Here is a 21388-nt window from a genome sequence, read left to right on the forward strand (position 1 = left end):
CAATTTAGGGATGACAGCAACCCAATACAATCCCGAGAATAGGCAAAGGTGGCTTCCTTCAGCCATGACTGGGGACCAATCATTATGTAGGTGACTCTGCTCCCCAGGTATCCTTTTGCCAAAGATGAGAGGACCAGAAATACCAATACTGTGGGGAGAGTCAGACTCCAGACCAGTTCTGCTGAGGGGTGGTATACACCTGCAAGGCAACTACTACCCTCTATTGGACAGAGGCTTTGAGGGGATTCAGGGGATTCCTGCTGGCTCTCTTGGGGGTTACAGCAGTTTCATTGGGGCTTCTGTCCCAGGAGATCATTTCCATTTAGGAAAATTTTAGCATAGAGCCATGAGCTAATAGGCCAATAGGTCAGTTGCCCTAAGAAGAGTGGTAAGAAAGCAGAGTGTTATGAGCCTTCCTATCCCCAACCTCAGAAGTTATTCCCAAAAAGTTATACAAGATATCAATATTGGATCCTTCTTTTTCATGCTTAGAAACTAAATGAAAGTGCTTTAAAATTGTAAGGACACTTACAGCTACATGTTATATTTTTCTTTCTTTCCCCAGTCCCTGAGAAATGACACAAGAAAGTATCAGTCTATGAAGCAGCAGGGAATAGTCCTGTTAAAAAAGAATGGGACTGAGGCAGGATGAGATCAAAGAGCTGGAAGTCGTAAGTTTCTCACTTCCAGTTTAGCCAAACTTCCTTCCTTCCTAACCAGGAGCAATAAAAATGTAAACAAACAAATAAATAAGTACATAGATAAGTAAGTAATAAGTGGAAAACAAAACAAAAAACTACAAGGGAAACCTTAATACTTCTTTTTTCTCTTTATACTTTGTTTATCAATGCTGACATAGAGGCCAATTTTTTCTGCCTTAAATTTTGGTCTTGCCAAGACTATTGAGGTGGGTCCTGGAATATGGCAGAGCCTTCTATTTTCAGGAGGCAATTGCCAGGAAAATCCAAGGATTGTTTAAAAATAATTTTAGATTTGAAAAAAGGAGAGAAAAATTGAATTACTTTTTAATGACACAGCAAGTGTTTTAGCTTCACTTAAAACAGGGGTTCTTCACATGGAATCTGTAAACTATGAAATGGGGACCATAAGTTTCACCAGAGTGCTGAAGGAGATCATGATGCAAAAAAAAAAAAAGATTAAGAACATCTGAGCTCTAGCTTGAGTAAAACCTCTCCCCAAACTAAGTTGTGGTAGAATCCTAACTGGTAGTTTCAGTGTTGATTTAGAAAATAACTAAAACAAAAACAGGGTTAGTTTTCAAAGGGGACTAGAAGATAATGAGTCTCAACTAGGGGAATGTTGTCTCCTTCCTCTTGGAGAATCCCTCTATTATTATTAGGCCAGTTTAAGGAATTTCTGGGTAAAAATGGGCCTTCTTTAAAAAGCAGTAGATTGGAATTAGAAATGTTTGGTAAATAGTTTGAGAAGCCACTTGTATCAAGCTTCTCTGACTGTCACCATTAGGCAGGGATGTCTTTTTTTTCCACAAGAAGCATCCTGCTGCTGCTGCTACTGATTAGCTTCCATCCCATGCCTTCTCCCTTAGGTTGAGAGCTTTCTTTTTTTTTTAAACCACCTGGGGACTCTCAAGCAGACAGAGAGCCCATTCCCAAGCAACACATACTTGCTTTTTTCCCCTCCCTGTAAAACCTCTCTTTTGCAGAGTGATACTTGCAAGTTTCAACCTGATTAGGTGAGGTTGCCTTTCTTTCTGAGTGCATACCTTTGAAGAAAGTGAAGGGCTAAGCATAACCAAAAAACAGAATTTTAATTTCAAGGCAAAAGTCAGAGGAAGGGCTAGCAGCCCCAACTCTTACCTTCCTCCTGCAACCCCTAACCTTTGCTAGACCTTCTTAGTGTTTTACTCTAGGACTTTTCTCGTTAGAGCTCTTTGTAGGACAAAACATTCTTGGTTTTACCCTTGGACGGGAGCCTACAATAAGAATAAATAGTCAGACATGGAAAGGGAAGGGCACATGGTATGATTTCCACCCAAATAGCCAGATGGTACCCTGCCACCCTGCAATCACAGAATTCATTCAGCTCCTACTGTATACAAGGCACTGTGCCAGATCCTGACATACAGAGATGAATAAGTCTTGGGCCTCACCCTCAAGAAGCACTTAATAAGAATAATTTTCACAGGTAAAAGGCAGGCCAGAATGAATGCTATAATCTTACTCAATAGATAGGGTCTCCAATGACACATGTAAAACACAGTGGAATTGTGTGTCAGCTATGGAAGGAGGTTAGGGGGAAGGGAGGGAAAGAACATGATTTCTGTAATTCTGGAAAAATACTCTAAATTAATCAATTAAATAAAAAAGAAAATACATTTTAAAAAATAGATAGGGACTCATGAATCATCTGCAAAGAGGTCAATTGGTGTTCTCAAAGCTTTTGAATATAAATTGGAGGAAAGGAGCCTTCCTGAGCCCACAGTGCCTTGCTTTAAGGAAGGAATTCAAAGGAAGGACGTGTTAAAATGAGATTCAGTCAGAATAAATGAATGCATGAACTGAATACATTCATTAAGCCCTTCCTATATGCCAGTCACTGTGCTAAGTGCTGTACACACAAATACAAAGAGGAGTCAATCCAGCTTTCAAGGAGCTTACAATCAAATATCACAATAGAGGAGCTGTAGACAATGAAGAGTTATCCATGTCAAACCCACTATCCCTGGGTGCTTCCCAAGGATCTGTTCTGAGCTCCCACAAGTTCAGTTATCCTCACTGTGCAGATCATTCCCAAATCTATATGTCTACCATTTATGCCTTCCCAACTGCCTTTTGAAAACCTCAAGCTAAATGTCCCATAGATATCTCAAACTCAAACTCAATGTGTGAAAAACAGTTCATTATCATTCCCTAAAATTTTCCCCCTTTCTGAACTATTACTGCTGAGGACACATCATCCATTCAGTCCTTCAACCTTGGTGTCATCTTCAACTCTCCATATCTAGTCAATTGTCTGACCTTGTTTTCTCCTACACATCCTCTTATTCATTTAGGCACAACACTAGTTCATTCTCTCATCACCTCTCATCTGGACCCTTCTGTTTTCCTCATCTCGAATTTTTCTCCTCTCCTACTGATCCTCTTCAGCTTGGCAATATGGTTTTTCTAGAGTTTAACCATGTCATCCCCCCCCCCCACTTGAAGAACTTCCAATGGTTTTCTATTACCTTCAGGACAAAATATAAAATCTTCTTTTTGATTTTTCCATTTCTTCATAAATTAGCCTCTTCCAGCCTTCTACCACTTCACTTCCTTTCACAAAGTCTACAATCCTTAGCCACCTGGCAATTCCTCAGACACAATGTTCTATCCCTTGTCTCTGTGCTTTGGCCTTGGCTATCCCCCCATGCCCCACCCCATATCTTCTCAGTCCTATCCTTTAGTTTCTAATACTTCCTCCTGTTTATATTCCACCTCCCATAAGAGTCCCAAATCCCCAGATGCTAATCTAGCCTCATGTCAGATTGTCTGCCATTGACTCTGCGTATAGCTTGTATATACCTAGTTATTTACATTGTCTCCCCTGCAAATAGAGGGACTGTTTTTGCCTTTCTTTCTATCTCCATATCCTCCCCAAATATTCTACTTAAAAAGATGTAAGAGGCAAAAGCCCTAGATAGGTAAAATGACCAGCCCATCCCACATAAGTAATAACTAGTAGCATTGATATTCAGAGCTGTTCCTCTGACTCCAAATTCATTGCTCTTTTTTTAAAACTACATTTCACCTTTGATTTTGACCTTGGGCAAGTCTCTTCCCCTTCGTAGCCTTAGTTTTTTCATCTATGAAAATGGGATAATAATAACTCCTGTCCTACTATTTATCTGACAGGGATATGGTGAGTCGCCATAAGGAAGCACTACATAAAAGTCAACTGTTGCCTGTTACTAGAAAGTACCTTGAATTGGAAGTCAGGAAACCAGGGTTTATTCCCAAGTCTGCCTCAAATTAGTTATGCAATTTGTCCCTTTGGTTTCCTCATGTAAAAAGAATGTACTGGATTGGGTAAACCCAGAGGTCCCTCCCAGCCCCCCCCCCCCCCAATTCTATCATTTTAATCATTCATTGCTGGATTGATTGATTGTCTCCATTTGCTGTCCTAGGTGAGACAGGTTCTGATGTGCCATTGACAGGATATTCTTCTTCAAGGGAAAAATTGCCTTCCTGGAAACCAGATCAAGCCAACCCCACTTCGTGTCCCCCTGAGAAGCCCCTGCTCCTCCTCCCAGCCTGTCTGCAAAGGCCATGGACACAGAACTATTCTTCCCTAGACAATAGAGGAGTCAGTACTCTGCCTCCTGCCTCAGAATACACAAAGCCTTATGATGGAAAGCCACCTGACACCAACCCCAATGCCAACTCCAGTCAGAACAATCCCCTGCCCGTGAGCCCCGGCTATGGTTCTGAGACCAAAGGGGAGTCGGCGAACTCCAAGCAAGACGCACCTGCGGGCCTGAAAGAAGAGCTGGGGGGCCCTGCCCCCAAAGTCCTCCAGGAGAAGAGAACCCTGCTCAACATGCACGCACACTTGAGATCAGCGGCAGCGAGGCGAGTTCAGAGCCGAAGGTCCTTCCACAGACCCAAACCCCTCCGCTACCCCAAGCTACAGAAACTAGCTTCCCTCCCTCAGTCTTGCCACATCCTCCCGCATTCTCTGGAACAAGAGGAGACACAGCTGTGAACCAGGAGAGAGCAAGGGGGGAAAGTATCATTGGGCATAGAAAAAGAGAAGCGGGATGGGAACTGAATCTGGGAAAAGTAGAGCTCTCCATCGCAAAAGGGAAAAAGGAAGCCCAGAGTCCCAGCTTTGCCTGTTTGTCCTGCAGAGGGACTTCTAGCTAGCATTTCTCCCTTTCCTCATTGGCATGAGAGGAAACGAGATTCTTGACGCTGAAACTTCTTGGCATCCTTTGCCTGGAACTCCATGAGGGGATTCGAGGAAGGGGGAGTATGGCAAGATTGAGTCCACAGTCACGAACTCCCAAATGTTTTACTGCCCTCTTTAGCTATGGTTGCTGTAGCAGAACTGTGTTGGGTGCTGCCCATATGGCATCCCTGCCCACAGAGCTCATAAGTAAAATTTAGTCAACAGAGAAGAGTGATGAGAGGGAAATGTCACCGGGGGAAAGGTAGGAATATGGTTAGGGAGAGGTATCACCTTAGCTTTAGATACAAAACAAAGATAAAGCTGTTGACTTCGAACTACTGCTCGGCTTTTCTTTGGGATCTCAGGTCTCCTCTGGATGAGATGGATCAGTGCCTTTTCCTCCAAGGGAAACTCTTCAGACATCATTTTCCTACTTCTGACTGTTTTGTGTCATTAAATCCTTGAAAAACTCACTTCACTTGAGGAATTTGATTCCTCATTATATAGCTGATTTCTCTCAGTGATGCTAAGATTGAGCAATAGAGAACTACCTGATGAAACAGTCGTGATCTTCATGGCTAATTTGCTGACCCATCTAGTCCATCTAAAAGTCAGACTGAGAGATTTGATTGGCCTCACCTGGAAAACTCATGCATGAACAGATTCCTTTTCTGCAGTCTTTGCACATGGTTGATTCCTCTGCTGTAATGAACAAGTCACAAAAAAGGTCACTTTGGCTCTTTGGTGTTGGTAATGGTGGGATTTACCTAATATTCAATGGATAGTTAACTACAAATTTGATTTTGGTTTTTGTCTTTGTTTAAATAATAATTCACACACCTTTCCTCCCCTTTTCATCAGAAAGATTGCTTAACTGAGTCTGAGTGATTAATCCCTTATTGACCAATTTTGCAACCACTTATGTTCCCATCTGCTGTATATTTTCTTAATCTTTTTTGCACAACTCAATTAGTCTTATTTCCTCTGTCCTTTTGTGTTGCTTTAAGTGCCACAATTTGATGACTCAGGAAGCAAAAATTCACAAGTACTGTGGACAGAGATGTTGGATATTAGTATATCCTGGCTGCTTTGGGGATAGGGCATCATTATATAATTATACTTTATGCCCCAACACATCTCAGCTGAGCAAGAATTGCCTTGGTCAGCCAGATCTTCCCTCATAAATGAACTCTTTTGGACCCCGAAGCAAGGAGCCATTACAAATATGGTTGCTAAAGATCCCTAGTTGTCCAAAAGAGTTATCATCATCAGGTTTTCTTGCCCAAAAGGTAAACTTTGGGAAAGGATTGGCTGTAGGGTCCTAAGAGCTCACTAGTGTTAGGTGAGGCTTCTCAGGTCTGCCTGTGACTCCCCAGGTGAGTTACTTGTTGAATGGGTGAGGCCGAGCTCAAATGACTTTTCCAAAGTGCACCAGAGTTCTTTGGGGAGGATGTATTTTTTCCCAACAAACTGTCTTGTATTTCATTTGTTTCAATATGGGACATTTTGAGTTAATTATGTATCTTTATCTTTTTGACACCAAAGTTTCCTGCATTAGTCAACTCAAGGTGAACACTGGATGAAGTTCAGAATAGAGTTTCTGTACCTCAAAGAAATCAGAGTTCAGCTCCCACTTTTGCCACTGTGCAAACCTAGGAAGTCCTTTGACCTCTCTATATTGTTCTCTATCAGTAATAAGGCCTTCTGTCTCTTCACCTCCTGACAGCACATAAAAGTGAATGATTAGACTGAATGACTTTGATAGTTTCAGATATTGCATAATAACTGATTGTCCAAACATTGGCCTGCTACTGTCCCAAACCAGGAGAAGTAAGGAGCTAGGTTCTATCTTACCTGTATTTTAAGCTACCTATTCCCCCAGTCAACTTCCTGTTTGGAAGGTAACAACAAAGAGAAAGCTTAGCTATATTTCTGCAAGGGATCACTCAACACCCCTTATGACTACTATTAGGACAGAGGCTGAAGACCTGACTGCTTCAAGGATTCTGGCATTCTCAGGGCCTGGGGAAGCACTTTTCATGGAGTGGTTCACCTGCCTGAACTCACTGGTTTAAGACACCACCAGAAGAGTCGGGTAGTTTGTTAGACCAAGCAATGGGAAGGACAGTCCTGAGCAGTGGAGGAGGTGGGAGGTGGGAGGTGGGAGGTGGGAGGGAGAAAAGATTGCAATGATTAATAATGTATGCCTGCCAACATAAGAGCATCCATACAGAATGGCCCAAGGGTAAATTCTGGATATCATTTACCTTCCCTACTCATGGTGCCAATACTGCTGGTTAAAAACCTGATTTAGAAATCAGTTCTTTTAAAACATGGTACCCAACAAACAATTTGACTGAAAGGCTATTTTCTCTTCCAACAAACTGATTTGACTTATTAGATAAGTTTTATTTGTTCTGTGTAGCTGCCATCATCATTTTTCCATGTTCTTTGAGAAGCAGAAACAACCAAATGGTAAAGTGGTAAATCTATTTTTTATCAAAGGGAGCACGAGACCATATTAGGAGATCTGCAGGGTAAGCCCTCTATGACAGTTCAGAAATTTAAACTAAAACTGTCTGCTGAATCTTTTTTCCTTCCTCCCCCCCTTCCACATTCCTATGCTCCGGGAAGAGGGGAGCCAGTCCTTAAGACAACCTAAGTATGAATTGCCCCATGCCATCATTAGGGCATGATTTCAAGAAAGGCAGGAAGGAACCACTCTCAGAGTACTGGTGATGATCCTTCATCCTACTCTGGATGACTCCTGAAAGGGAGTGAGAGAGTTGTTCACTGTTTAGAGAACATCAGTCTTCCCTGGGTCAACATTCTATGTTGACAAAGCTCAGACCTGGAAAATTAATCCTAGGATCCTTCCCCACCCCACCTCCTGCCCCCCAGCCCCACCAGAAAGGACCCAAAGTAGTCCCAGTGAAAGGAAGAGTAGGTGCTCTTTTTATGAGGGTAAAGAGTGAGAACAGTGTGGCAAAAGAGCACCTCTCCCCTACACGTAGCCAAGAGAAGGGAGTATCAACCAGGTTGTAAACTTAGGGAACATATTGCAAACATCTCTGATGCAGGATATCTTTTGAACACCAAGTAATAAATGAATGGCTCCTTGGTTCACATCTGAGTCCAGCAGAATTCAAGCTGCATTGTTCAAACTTCTATTTTGGGGAGGCATAATAAGAGACAGACTATAGTGATTTGAAAATGTTTTTTATAAGTATGGCATAAGCAATCAGTCTTCTCAAGCCCTTTGATCAGGAAAATGAAATTGCTCACTGATCACCTTTGTCTTCTGATTTCTGATTCATCTTTTACCAGCAGCTGTTCTCAGAATAGTCATGACAAGGGAAAAACTATGAATAGTTTATATCCATTCATCATGGTGTGCACCAGTTGCAGATTACTCAAGTAGCTAAAGGTTCCTCACTTTCATACCCCTACGAATGTTTGTTCCAAATGAAGAAAAGAAGGAATTGTCACATAATAGAGCAGATGATACCTTTTAAAAATCTGTCACTGGGAGACAAGACTCTGAGACCTGCTTTTAGGAATCTTACTGTCCTGTTTTTCCTTTTAAAGGTGCTTAGATTCAGGGGACCCATTTTGACTTATCACATATTCCAATGTGTAATAAAAATCCCAAATGGTGTAATAGGGATCTCTTCTAGTGAACTTTGCGTGTTTTCAATGGTTCTTCATATTTCCCAATCATCTTTTCAGTCAGCATAATTTCCACGGTGCAGAAATCAAACTACATGCATATAATTTTATATTGAAAGCAAGTCTGGTGTTCTTGGCTATCATAATGATCCCCTCAGGTTAATCACATGGCCAGTTAGACCTGTTGAGCAGCAAGGTTGGTTCTTCAGGACAATTCCCAAAGAATAATTTGACCAGAAAATGGCTAATTCTATGCTGTCAAAAAACAGTCTTCCAGCATGACAATATTCTGGGCACTCTGAGAGCCACACTAAGTGTTTCAGGTTGTTGGGGTTTCATCCTTAGAATGACCTCTCCTGTGCACTGAAAAGTCCTTAAAGATCTGAAAGAGTTCATTCATTTTCCAAAGTGCCTCCTTAATTGCTTGGTTGCATCCTATGTGTTGGAAGGCTCAAGCTTGGCATAGTACTTATCCAGACAATCTAAAAACAAAGCAACGACTTTTTAAAAAAATGGATCACAGCACAGACAATCAGATATTTTCAACCATCTTAACAAACAAGTTGGACTGCAACACATTCTACCCAATCTTCTTCAGCACAATCAGCTGTAAAGACAGGAAAAAAAGCTCTTTGACTGTCTTGTCCCAACCGTACACTACTGCCTCTGGATGTTGGTCAGCAGAGCTCAGCTGTGACTTGAGAACACATTTGTCTATTGTTTCATTCATTCAACAAATATTTACTTGAACCTTTTGTTTTTGTTATTTTTTTTCTTTGCAGTTTGTCCTTTAGTGGCCAGGCAGATATTTTCTTTCATCTCTGCTTGTATGAAATACAGAAGTTACCCAATAACTGTGTAGGGGGTAGAATTTCCAGATAAGAATATTTTGTATTGAACAAGGAGACCTCATTTCGTGGAAGGTGTGATATTTCTCTTCCCTACATTTCACATTCTCAAGAAAGAGTTCAGTAGGTTTTTAGTCTATTTACACAGTGTTATGAATCTTATTACTGTATATTTGATAAATAGCACATTCTCACCATTTTTATCATTACTGTAAAATGGAATGTAAAAAAATTCTTATGAATGTATATTCCTTAGGAGAAAAAATGTGTTATATAATTTTATTAGGGAAGAATTTAAATTTCCTATTTATTTAATACATACCTTTAGCCTACTTTGTTGTACAAAGATAAAATGCATAAATATAAGAAATCAATGATTCTCAGCTCTGTATACTTTGTACTTGGTTTAATTTTGTTGCGATGTTCAGTGTGCTGTGATAGTGATCTACTATGGTGAGAAAAACAGGGGGAAGAATTTCCTTGGTATTGAACTGGAAGCAAGTTGTTAAGCTGGTTGTATGGAATGTTAATTTGCAGATATGTGATCAAATTGGAACTTTGTGTGATCTTAATCACAAATAATTATGTGCCTTAATGAGCCTTTCTCCAGATGCCTTTTAGAGGATTGGCAATAATTCCTACATAAGGCTAGGACTTCATTCCCATTACATGCTGTAATATTGCTTGATCAATTCTATGAAATATATTTTCGAATCACCTTGTGATGAAAACTTTGTCTATAAATTATGATTTTGATGGAATCACATTTCATAATCCCAGATATAAAGAAACGTATATGTGACCATTGCTCAGACATTAAAAATTAATTTATTCGCTTCCCCCTTCTAAAGGGTTGTTCTTTGTAGCAATTGTGTGATTAAAAAATTGTGTAGTTGGGAATGAATCTGCTTTGATCTTCTCTGCCATGATGATGAGACCAAAGATGTGACCTTTCATAGAGAAGAAATCTACTTAATAAACTCTGCAAGGGTATAGACAGACAGTGAAACTGTGAAATCAAAACTTGATATTTTGTACAATGATCCCTACATGCCACTGACCCAGAGAGGACCCTTCCAGGTTACTATAAATCAATGAGTGTCATGGAGTCTACTGCCTTGGACAAGTAAATGAAGGAATGGGGCCATAGAAGCTTAATTCCCCTGGCTTTTTCACTGAAAGCAGGGTGGGGATAGGAATATTTGACAAGAATATAGCAGCTCATTTATTCTGAAAAGGGTTCCTTCCCTTTTGGTTTCTGGGAGGTGGGAAGAGAAAATGTTAACTAGGACTAGCTCTAGGCAAAATTTTTGAATTTGGGGCTCCTCCCACACCCCTTCTCCATTTTCCTCCTCCCTTCCTCAGCACCTACATTCCTAAAATCAGAATCAGAGCTAGAAGGAACATTAGAGATCTTCTAGGCCAGTGATGACAAACCTATGGCACGGGTGCCAAAGATGGCACACAGAGCACTCTCTGTGGCCATGCGGCCACCCTCCCTCATTTCCCCCAGAGGAATGTCCCCAGAGTTCATTATTAGAAAGGCAGCAGAGACTAAGGTGGAGCTGCTCCCCTCCCCCTCTCTACCACACCTGATGACATTTTTTTCACATCCCCCGCCCCTCCTCCCAGCAGTCAATGGGAGTGCACAGGGGGATAAGGTGGGTAGCTCACAGGTGGCAGACCTGGAGGGGAGCAGAGCTATTAAGGTAGAAAGGACCAGACTTGAACATTGATTTATGCAAGGAGAATGAGGAGTGAAGGATGACACCTAGCTGATGAGCTTAGATGGCTGGAACAAGGGTGACAGACTCCACCAAAATAAGAAAGTTAGGCAAAGGGGAGGGTTTGGAGAGAAAGATAAGGAGTTCAGTTTTGAACATGTCATTGGATTATATCTGCATGACATGCAGTTAAAGATGTCCAAAGGGCAACTGGAGACATTAGAGTAGAGGTTAGGAGAGAGGACAGGGAAGAATAAGTAGATTTGAGAATCATCAGTATAGTGATGATAAATGAATTCATGACAGTGGATAAGATAACAAAGAAAAACTGTAAACTTTCATGGAAAAGTTAATTGTTACAAGAGGAATGAACTAGGACTATATAGGACAGCTCTTTGTCCTCGAACAGTGTCGAGAATGCCCCTCCCCATCTTTACTGGTTGAATTCCTGTTAATCTTTAAGAAACATTTTTATTTTTTACAAAAACCCTTATCTTCTGTCTTAGAATCAATACTAAGTTTTAGTTTCAAAACAGAAGAGCAGTAAGGGCCAGGCAATTGGGGTTAAGTGACTTGTCCAGGGTTACACAGCTAGGAGGCGTCTGAGGCAAATTTGAACCCAGGCACTCCCATTTTCAGGCCACTCATATTCCCTTTTAACGCCCAGGGGTCCTTCTCCTTCTCCCAGAATCCTTTCTTTGATCAGTAAATGCCTAATGAGAAACAATCTCCCCCTCAGACTTCACAGTATTTTCTTTTATGACTCTCCAGCATTCTCGTTGTGTAATAGTATGTGTCAGTTATTTCCGTGTTATTTTATCCCATTATTAGCATAAGGGTCTTGAAGGCAGTTACTGTGCCTCGTCTATGGTTTATGTCTTACCTAACACATCATACATTATACGACACCATGTAAACAGCAGTTGTTGAGGAGATGTTTGTGTCCGGCCATGGTAAAGGTCTGATCCCTGTACCCAGAGGGCTGAGTTGAGGCAGGGCGAAAGCCATTGTATATAGCCTCAGAACGAATTCTGGCACCAACATGGTGAATCGCTGGAGCATGGAGTCCACTAAGCTGTCTATGGAGAAGCAAACCAGACTAGATTGGAAACAATGCTGCCAGTCAGTCAATAAACACACATTAAGCACCTACTATGTGCTAGGAAGTATGCCAAATTTTAGGGAGAGGCAAAATATAGTCCCTTTTCTTAAAGAGCTCAAAGTCTAATGGATGAGCCAATATCAAAAGTGGATGGCACTAGAATTACGTGAGTTCCTCGTGTGAACCTGAGCAAGTCACTTCGCCCTGATTGCCGATACTAAGACAGAGGTAAAGGTTTAAAAAAAAAAATTAAGAGGGATCAAGAAAGACTTCCTAACTGAAGGTGGGGTTTTCCCTGGGACTTGAAGGAGGGCAGGAAGCAAAGATGAGGAGGGAGAACATTTTGGGATGGGAGACAGCCAGTTAAAATACCTAAAATCAGAATCTGGACTGTCTTATCAAGGAATAGCAAAGAGGTTAGTGACACTGGATCACAGATTATGTTGAGGAGTGGTATAAGAAGCCTAGAAAGGTGGGAGTTGGAGGTGGGAGAGACAGGTTATTGAAGGCTTTGATAGCCAATCTGTGGATAACCATTTATTATCTACCATGTGCCAGGCACTGTGCTAAGTGCTGAGGACACAAAAATCAAAGACAGTCAGTCCTTGGCCTCAAGGAGCTTCCAATCTAACGAGAGAAAGACCACACACAAAATGAACTTGAAAGGGGGAAGAAAGGCACCTGGCATGGGGCCATGATGGAGAAGTCCAAAAGTCCAGGGCTTTGGGAAGACCATGTTGAAAGCTGACTATAGGATGGACTTGAGTGGGGAGAAACGTGGGAAGCTTCCATTTCGATGCTGATCAACAGTGGGAACAGGTCCATGATGGATGGGTCACTTTCCTTCCAGGCTCAAAAATACAAAAACAACAACAAGCATTTCTCATCTTTTGTCGTTGCTGTTTTGTGTAGGGGTCTACGAGCCTCCAAAGTGGGGTCAGGCTTTCAAAAATCATTGTTGTGGTCAAACTGGAACCTGGTCACCTGGACAGTATGTCCTGAGAGCAAGGACTGCTTCATCCTTTTGCCTGTGTATCTCCAACATGTACCACAATGCCGAGTACATAGGAGGCATTTAATCAATGCTTGCTTGGTTTCTGCCACTTTCTACCGTGCACATACCCACTTTAGAACCAGAGCATTTATGAAGCAGGCAGCTAGGTGGTTCAGTGGATGGAATGATGGGCCTGGATCCAAGAAGGCCTCAGATCAGACACTAGTATAATAGGATCGTTGTCAATTAAGAGTTAATTAAGTAAGAGTTCAGTAGGAAATGGAGTTAAGTAACTGGCCAAGCTGGAATTCTGAAGACTGCCCCGAGAGCCATTTTTCTCAACAGTCAGAACACTCACAGCCTATTCACTTAGGAGAAATTAAGAGGATACCACACTATATAAATAATCGAGTAAGTGTTAGGAAACCCTTACAAGAGTTTACAACTTTAATAAGTCACTACTTTGCCCTATTTGCCTCAGTTTCCTCATCTGTAAAATGAGCTGGAGAAGGAAATGGCAAACAAAGCTAGCATCTTTGCCAAGAAAACCCCAACAAAGAGTTGGACACAGGGGTCAGCTGGGTATCTCAGTGGATAGAAAGCCAGGCCTAGAGAAGGGAGATTCTAGGTTCAACTCTGACCTCAGACACTTCCCAGCTGTGTGACCCTGGGCCAGTTGCTTAACCCCCATTGCCTAGTCTATACCACTCTTCTGCCTTGGAACTAATACACAGTATTGATTCTAAGGCAGGAGGTAAGGGATTAAAAAAAAAAGAGTTGGACAGGACTGAAAATGACTAAACAAACATTTTATTAAGCACTATGACTCCTGGCATCAATAAGGACCTCTTTAGTTCATTGTGTCAAGAAGGTGATTCTGGATGCTAAAAGAAAGTGAGGTATAATGGAGAGTACTGATCTTGCCATCAGAGGGCTTGAGTTCAAATCATTACTTCTACACTGTCACCCACCCTCTCTGGGATGCAGTCACCTATAAAATGGAGCCAAAGTGCCCAGGGTTTTAGAACTGGAAGAGACTTAGAGATTTATTGCACAAGTTATATAACTGACCAGAAAGTAGATAATCCAGGATCTGAACTCTCATCCTCTGCCTTTAAATTCAGTGCTCTTTGGATAGCCAAACTAGAGATCAAGTAATCTTTTTTCTTTTTTTTCCTCAAAAACGAGGTTATACACTTAGAGAAACTGGGGAAATGGAGACTCTTTGGATGTTGGAGAGACAGAGAAAGAAACAGGGACTGATACCATGGGAACTAGAGCTGGCCCTTGGCGATGCTTGAGAGCAACAAAAAATACTAGCCCAAGAGTCAGGAACCTCTTTTTACCCTTAAATGCCACCAGAAGGATCAAGTAGTATTTCAATGTGCCAATCTTAATGCAAATGGATACTCTGGGAAAGAAAGAGGAAGAAGAAGAAGAAAAAAAGGGAAGGGGAAGAAGACCAGAGAAAGAAGGATCACAAAATCTCAGGACTGAAAGGAACATCAGAATATGGTCTAATTCTCCGAGAAGTGGTCATCCAGATTTTACTTGACTTCAATGAGAGAGGTCACAAAGCAAAATTCAATAAAAGCAGAGGTTCTTCAAGGTTCTTCAAGCAAGATAACATTTTATTAACAAAGGCATCGCCTGCTAATAGAATCAGTCAATGGCTTGCCTTAGTTTCTTGAGCCAAAGGCCCTGAGATGAAAACAACTCATTTTTAGGTTAAAACAGAGTAGTGTAGATGACATCATGGGGTTGCTGACATGATTGGTTACATAGCTGAGGCATAGGAAAGCAATATAATTGGTTGGAAGTTGAAAATGAGGGCTAGGAATGGCTCCTTCCTACCCCTCTGATTAAGAAAAGTTCATCATTTGAATCTACCTGCAAAGTCAAAAGATATTAGGCTAAACTTTGGATGGCAAAGTAGACATGCTTGATGAAGACATCTACCAGTCTCTCAAGGACAACAGATTCCTCCGAGGCGTTCATTAGCAGAAGGGTCCCTAAACTTAACTCCCAATATACCACCCGAATTTCTAAACTAAGTCCAGAGGCAAAGAACCACAACGTAGGCAATTACAGGACAAAATCAATTAACTGAAAATAAGGTCAATGAAAAATGATTCAGAATCAATTTTAATCTTCTCAGAAAAACTCAACCTCCCAAAGCAACCCATTTTACTTTTGGAGAGGTTAAATGTAATAAAGCTTTTCCTTTCTGTAAATCTGCAGAAATCAACTGCAACCTGCCTCTTCAATACTTAAAGTTTGGCCCTTTGAGACCAAGCAGAACAAGTCAATGTGATAATACTTGAAGCCACATGCCCCATTTAATCAATGTTGTTTATAAAATATGGCACTCAGAACTGGACAAAACATTCAGATAGGTACTTCACAGTAATAGATTGGAAACAAAAATAAAGAATACATATTGGGGAGTAGGAGAGAGCATGCCTTTAGTGCCTAGTTTTACTTTTCCTTGAACTGGGGGACTAAGTGAAAGGAAATGCTTTCTCAATGGAGCAAAGTTCTGTTTTTCCTAGGTGCTCAAAGTTGAAAATGAACAAATTCTGACTTTTCAATAAATTAAAAAACAAAAACACCCAAAGTACAATCCAGTGAAGATGCCATGTTTCCATAAAGGATAGTTATAGGGGGCAGCTGGGTAGCTCAGTGGATTGAGGGTCAGGCCCAGAGATGGGAATTCCTGGGTTCAAATCTGACCTTAGACACTTCTTAGCTATGTGACCCTGGGCAAGTCACTTAACCCCCATTGCCTAGTCATTACCACTCTTCTGCCTTAGAACCAATACACAGTATTAATTTTAAGACAGAAGGTAAGGACTTTAAAAAAAAAAAAAGGATAGTTATAGGGGCTAGATAGGTTCCCAGAGCAGCAGATCCTCAGGTAAATCAAAACAGTTCTAGTTGGAAAGACAAAATTAATTGTGTGAGTTGGATTTTTATTTGTTGTTTAAGCTTTTTTCAGTCTCATCTGACTTCAAAACTCCATTTGTTATTTTCTTGGCAGAGATACCAGAGTGGTTTGCCATTTCCTTCTCCAGCTCGTTTTTATAGATGAAGAAACTGAGGGAAACAGTTAAATGACCTGTCCAGGCAGTGCTTGAGATTGGCACTCTATCCACTGGCCACTTCGTTGAATGATAAATAACATTTTTAACTTGTCCAAAATATTTTCACATACATTATCTCAATAAATTTTCACACAATCCAGCAAAGTATGGGGAAATTGTCTTTGACAGATTAGAAAACTGAAAGACAAATCGGTTAAGTGATATGCTTTCATTAGTGAGAAAAACATGGCTAACTCAAAGCCCACATTCTTTCCACTGGATCATGATGTTCCTTATCGTTATATTGTCCGGTTTCTCATATAATGCTGTCTGGGAAGTGCCACTGTTTCTGGGCACTGAAAAGGGCATTAAACCATCAGGGATGCCTGGGTTCTCGTCCTGTTCCTGTCACAGATGGCGTTACTGTAGATGCCATTTGGCCTTTTGGGAAATCTAAAGTCTTTCTAAGAGAAACGATCTGACCACTAAGTCCTTGGCCCTCTCAGAATGGTTCAACATGAGAAACAGAGATGGCCTAACAAATGGAAGTGACGTTAGAGATGTATTGTCATCTGCTTGGCAGCTGCGTGCTACAGGAGAGCCTCCCATAGGACTTGTTTCTAAAATCTGGTACGTATATGCTGTCTCCCCCATCCCAGCAATAAGCTTCTTCAGAACAGATTTTTCTATTTGTCTCCCCATTTAATCCTGGGCTACATAATTACAATATTAATTGCTTTTCCATTCGTTTACATGCTACAATTCTCCTTAGAAACTACTTGGACTGCAGGGAGTCCCGTGTCCAAGTCTAATGAACAATGTATTTAACTTAACACTGGTTCTCCCTCAATCAAGGTGTCCTTTGCCAACCAGAAGATGGCGCCCTAGGACTATCCAGGTCCTCTTAAGATGCTTCTACCAAAATGTCCCAAGGTTTCCCTGTTATGTTTCTGTGATCTTGGTTATTTTACCTTCTATCTACATATCCAAATATATACACTTGCGCTGGCTTGGGGAATAGATTGGGTTTCGAATCTCAACTGTCCTCCTTGCAAAGTCTCTGGGTCTCCATCTCCTCTGCAAAATGAGCGGGCTGGATTCACTGACGGGGTCCTCCCACCTCTAAATGCCATGATCTGGTGGCCTTGTCAGTGCCATGCCTCCATGAAACGTTTGCCCTAATCAGCCCCATACACTGCCACGCACAAACCCACATGCAGCAAGTTTGTGAGGCATAAAGCACGGCTTTCATAAGCAGTAAACCAAGCGCGCTTAATTACAAGATAACTTGGCCCTTATGGCTGCTGCCAAATATAACATTAAGTGTCTTGGCTAAGGCAAACCATAATGGAAATTGCTTTTTCCTCTTCTCAGTTCCTGTTATTTATCAAGTACCTTTTTAAAGGATTTCCTCTCACCGGGCTTTTAAAATACAAAGCAAAAACTTGGTGTTACCTGAAATTCAGGGATTACTTCAAGAACATGCTAACACTACTTCCAAAATGGAGTGGGGAAGCCAGATGGTTCAATGGATAGAGAGGAAGTTCTGGGTTCAAATCTGACTTCAGATGCTTCCTAACTGTGTTCACCCTGGACAAGAGGACCCCAACTGCCCAACCCTTACCATTCTTCTGCCTTGGGACCAAAACTTACTATCGATTCTAAGATGGAAGGTAAGGGTTAAGATAAAAAAATAAAATACAAAATAAAGTGGTGTGACCACCAGAAACTTAATAGGACTATAGATTTAGAGCTGGAAGGAACTTCAGCGTCTAAGGCTCTCCATTTGCAATGAGGTTAAATGACTTGCCTACTGTCACAGAGGTAGTCACCCCAGAGATAGAAATGGGTCCTCTAACTCCAGAGCAATTTTCTTTCCCCTGGCGCCAAATTAAAAGAACCAAGTGAAATGAATCATGGATTTGTCTTGTGCCATCCAATGACACTACCAGGCAACTTGGATTCTTAGTCCATCCCTCATGACCAGCAATAGGAGCTGAGTTAGGAAAATGGCAACATTAGCAAGATGCCCCAGAGGCACTGGAGACAGGAAACAGGACAGTCAGTGTGAGACAAGTCAGACTTAACTTTGAAAAATACACACACATATATAAATAATGCACATATGTAATTGTATCATATTCACAATCATATTTCTCAAATTCAGCTTTATGATTAATATAATTAACATCACCCATATCTTATCAACATAATTACATACAAGTATAATTGTGACATAATCATATAACCACTTAAATGTAACTTTGTTGCTTTGTAAAGCAGATTACCTGAAGCACTTATCCCACAGAGCTGATGTGAAAACCAAATATGATACATGTATATCATTATAAGTCTTAAAACACTATTTAAATATTATTGAAATACCATAAAATTGACAATTATTGATTAAAAATTTTTTTGCTTTTCCTCAGATGTACTAAATGATGTAAAGGAACAACTAAAATATGCCCCCTTTTCTTAGAAACCATACATTTAATTTACCAGTGAGGAGCCATGAGAGGGGTGGTACTTCTTATTCCAATAGCCAGTTATGGCTCATGGCTTTTAGACTTAAAATGGGTGTTCAAAAAATTGCTGTTGCCAAAGAGATCTATGAGAGGTGAAGGCACAGCTAAGAATTAAGCCCCTCTTACATTAGTAAATAATTACCTCCAGTGGAGGTGGGGTACCGGGGAATTGCTGAGAGGTAGGTGAAAAGGAGGTCTCAGTGGATAAAGCACCAGGCCTGTGAAGTCAGGAAGACATCTTCCCAAGTTCAAATCTGGCTTCAGATACTAGCTTTGTGACCTAGGCAAGTCACTTAACCCTGTTTGCCTCAGCTCTTCAACTGTAAAATGAGCTGAAGAAGAAAATGACAAACCACTCTAGTACCATCTTTGCCAAGAAAACTAGAAATGGGGTCACAGAGGCAACCACAACTGAAATAAATGAACAACAAAAAAAGGTTTATCTATATTAAGAAATATGTTAAACAATCAGTAACAGAAGTTACAATCCTTAAATTAATTTTTTTCTCCAATTAAAAAACATCTACCCTCAATCTCCACCAACCTCACCCTTCCCACTTGAAAAAGCAACCAATCAACCCTGCAACAAATATGCAGTGTCAAGAGGAAAAAAGAAGATTCCAATATTGGTCATGTTTGAAAATGCATCTTAACTCCAGTCTATTCCTGTCCGGACATGGGCAACCTTCAAATCATTGTTTTTCTAAAATCATGGTTGATCATTGTATTGATTAATCTTTCAAAATTGTTCATTTTTACTATACTGCTATAAATTGTTCTGCTCTGCATCAGTTCAAAGTGAAGTTCAAGTGATACCTGCTCCCCCCACCCCTTCTTGCTTCATATAAGCCTTCTACTTGCACCTCGATTCTGATATGCTCCCCATTTCTTCTGTAGCATACCATTTCCTTTCTTCTAAGACAAATATCCTCCATGTTATTAGATGCTATGACTTCTGTTGAAATTTTATTCCCATGTTTGCATTTCAAAGTTTCTACTCAGCTGTAATCTTTTCATTAGGAATGCTTGGAAGTTCTTTGATTCATTGTCTGTTATTTCCCCCTAAAGAATTATACCATTCTTCTGGGTAAATTATTCTTGTTCACAAGTCTATATAGTTTGCCTTTAAGAATATTACATTCCATACTCTTTATGTAAATGTGGTACACTTCTTAAATCTTGTGTGAGCCTGGCTAGTTCTATATGTGGAATTCTTTCTAGCAAATGAATTTTTTTTTAAACTTGGAAGCTCTGGATTTGGCTTTTTTTTTTCTTCCTGTTATCATTTTAGGGTTTGTTTGGTTTTTTCCAGGAGGTGAAACTATCAATTCTACTTTCATTTTACCTTTTGGTTCTGAGAGATGTGGGCTGATTTCTTGATTTCTGATTTCTTGAAATAAGTCTGGGCTCTTTTTGTGGTCAAAGCTCTCAGGTAGTCCAATGACTCTCAAATTATATCTCCTTGATATATTTTCCCAGTCTTTGTTTTTTAACATAATATCATACGTTTTCTTCTATTCTTCAGTCTTTTACTGTTTTAATATTTGTGTCATTAATTTTGGTTTGGTACCTTTTAGTTTTCAAAATTCTTTCCAAGTCATCTCCACATTTTTTTTCAGTTATTTTCTCTAGTATTTTAATTTCACTTAAAATGCTTTTATTTTTTTAACTCTTGCATCATTTTTCTAGGATTTCTAATCAATCATGAGAGTAAGCTGTTTTTCTTTGAAGCTTTGAAGTTGTTCTCTTCTGGGTTTGTGTCTTAGTGTTATAGTAGGTTTTTTGGGGGGGTGGGGGGTTTCATTATTTCAGATATATTCTCTGGGCAACTTTGTGTTAATGGCCCAACTGGGCATTCTACAAGACTCTGAGCAACCCATGTTTGAGGCTCTAGGTATTAAGTCTGAGTTCTCAGTCCTTATAGGAGACGCCAGCAATCACTGATTGCACCGAGGGGCTGAGTCAAAGTTCTCAGCCCACCTTTGCCCTGGTCATTTGTCAATGGGTCAAATTTTAAATCTAGGACCAGAAATATGAGTCACTGTAGCTTCTCCTTTATTTTTCCAGTTACTACTCAGTCCAATATTCTTCTTAGATAATTATTGGCAGACTAGTTGTTGGTTCTTTCTATTCTGCAGTCTTGGCTGATCTTCTACATCATTACTCTTTCTAGAAAAATCACCAACCAAAATGAAGTCAGGAAGGACAAATCAGTCTGTAGTCAGAAAACTAAGCTCCTTGTGAATAAGTATCATGAAATGACCCCCTCTGATTTCAAATGTTTTCCTCCAGGTGTTTTCACTGATATACCCTGATATGAATCATTGACAGAGAAAACTGAGATGATATATAGGAATAATATGGATTAAAACTGGATGAATTTGCTATTGCAATAAGTTGGAGGGGGAGAACATTTTTTAAAGTAATATCTAAAATATAAAATTATAAAGATATCATTATAAAATGTCATCATTTTCATTTTTCAACAAAGAAAGGTTCTTTTTTAAGTCAATTTTTAAAAATAAAATAAGG

The 21388-nt window shown here is 40.3% G+C and overlaps 1 protein-coding gene across 3 annotated transcripts in view; it reads left to right on the forward strand.

The window, feature by feature from the left end:
* The window catches only part of SLC9A3 (solute carrier family 9 member A3), a 133029-nt gene extending 122700 nt beyond the window's left edge, over positions 1-10329 (forward strand). For 2 of the 3 annotated variants that reach the window (XM_056824346.1, XM_056824345.1), the window contains one exon: positions 4145-10329. In XM_056824346.1, the coding sequence (XP_056680324.1) occupies positions 4145-4148 (4 nt within the window). In that variant the 3' untranslated portion in view covers positions 4149-10329. Of the gene's footprint in view, positions 1-565; positions 672-4144 lie in introns of all 3 variants that reach the window. The other variant, XR_008917819.1, reaches the window with a different exon arrangement.
* The last annotated feature ends 11059 nt before the right edge of the window (positions 10330-21388 follow it).

Source organism: Monodelphis domestica, chromosome 3 (assembly GCF_027887165.1).
Source record: "Monodelphis domestica isolate mMonDom1 chromosome 3, mMonDom1.pri, whole genome shotgun sequence".
In the NCBI taxonomy this organism is placed as follows: domain Eukaryota; kingdom Metazoa; phylum Chordata; class Mammalia; order Didelphimorphia; family Didelphidae; genus Monodelphis; species Monodelphis domestica.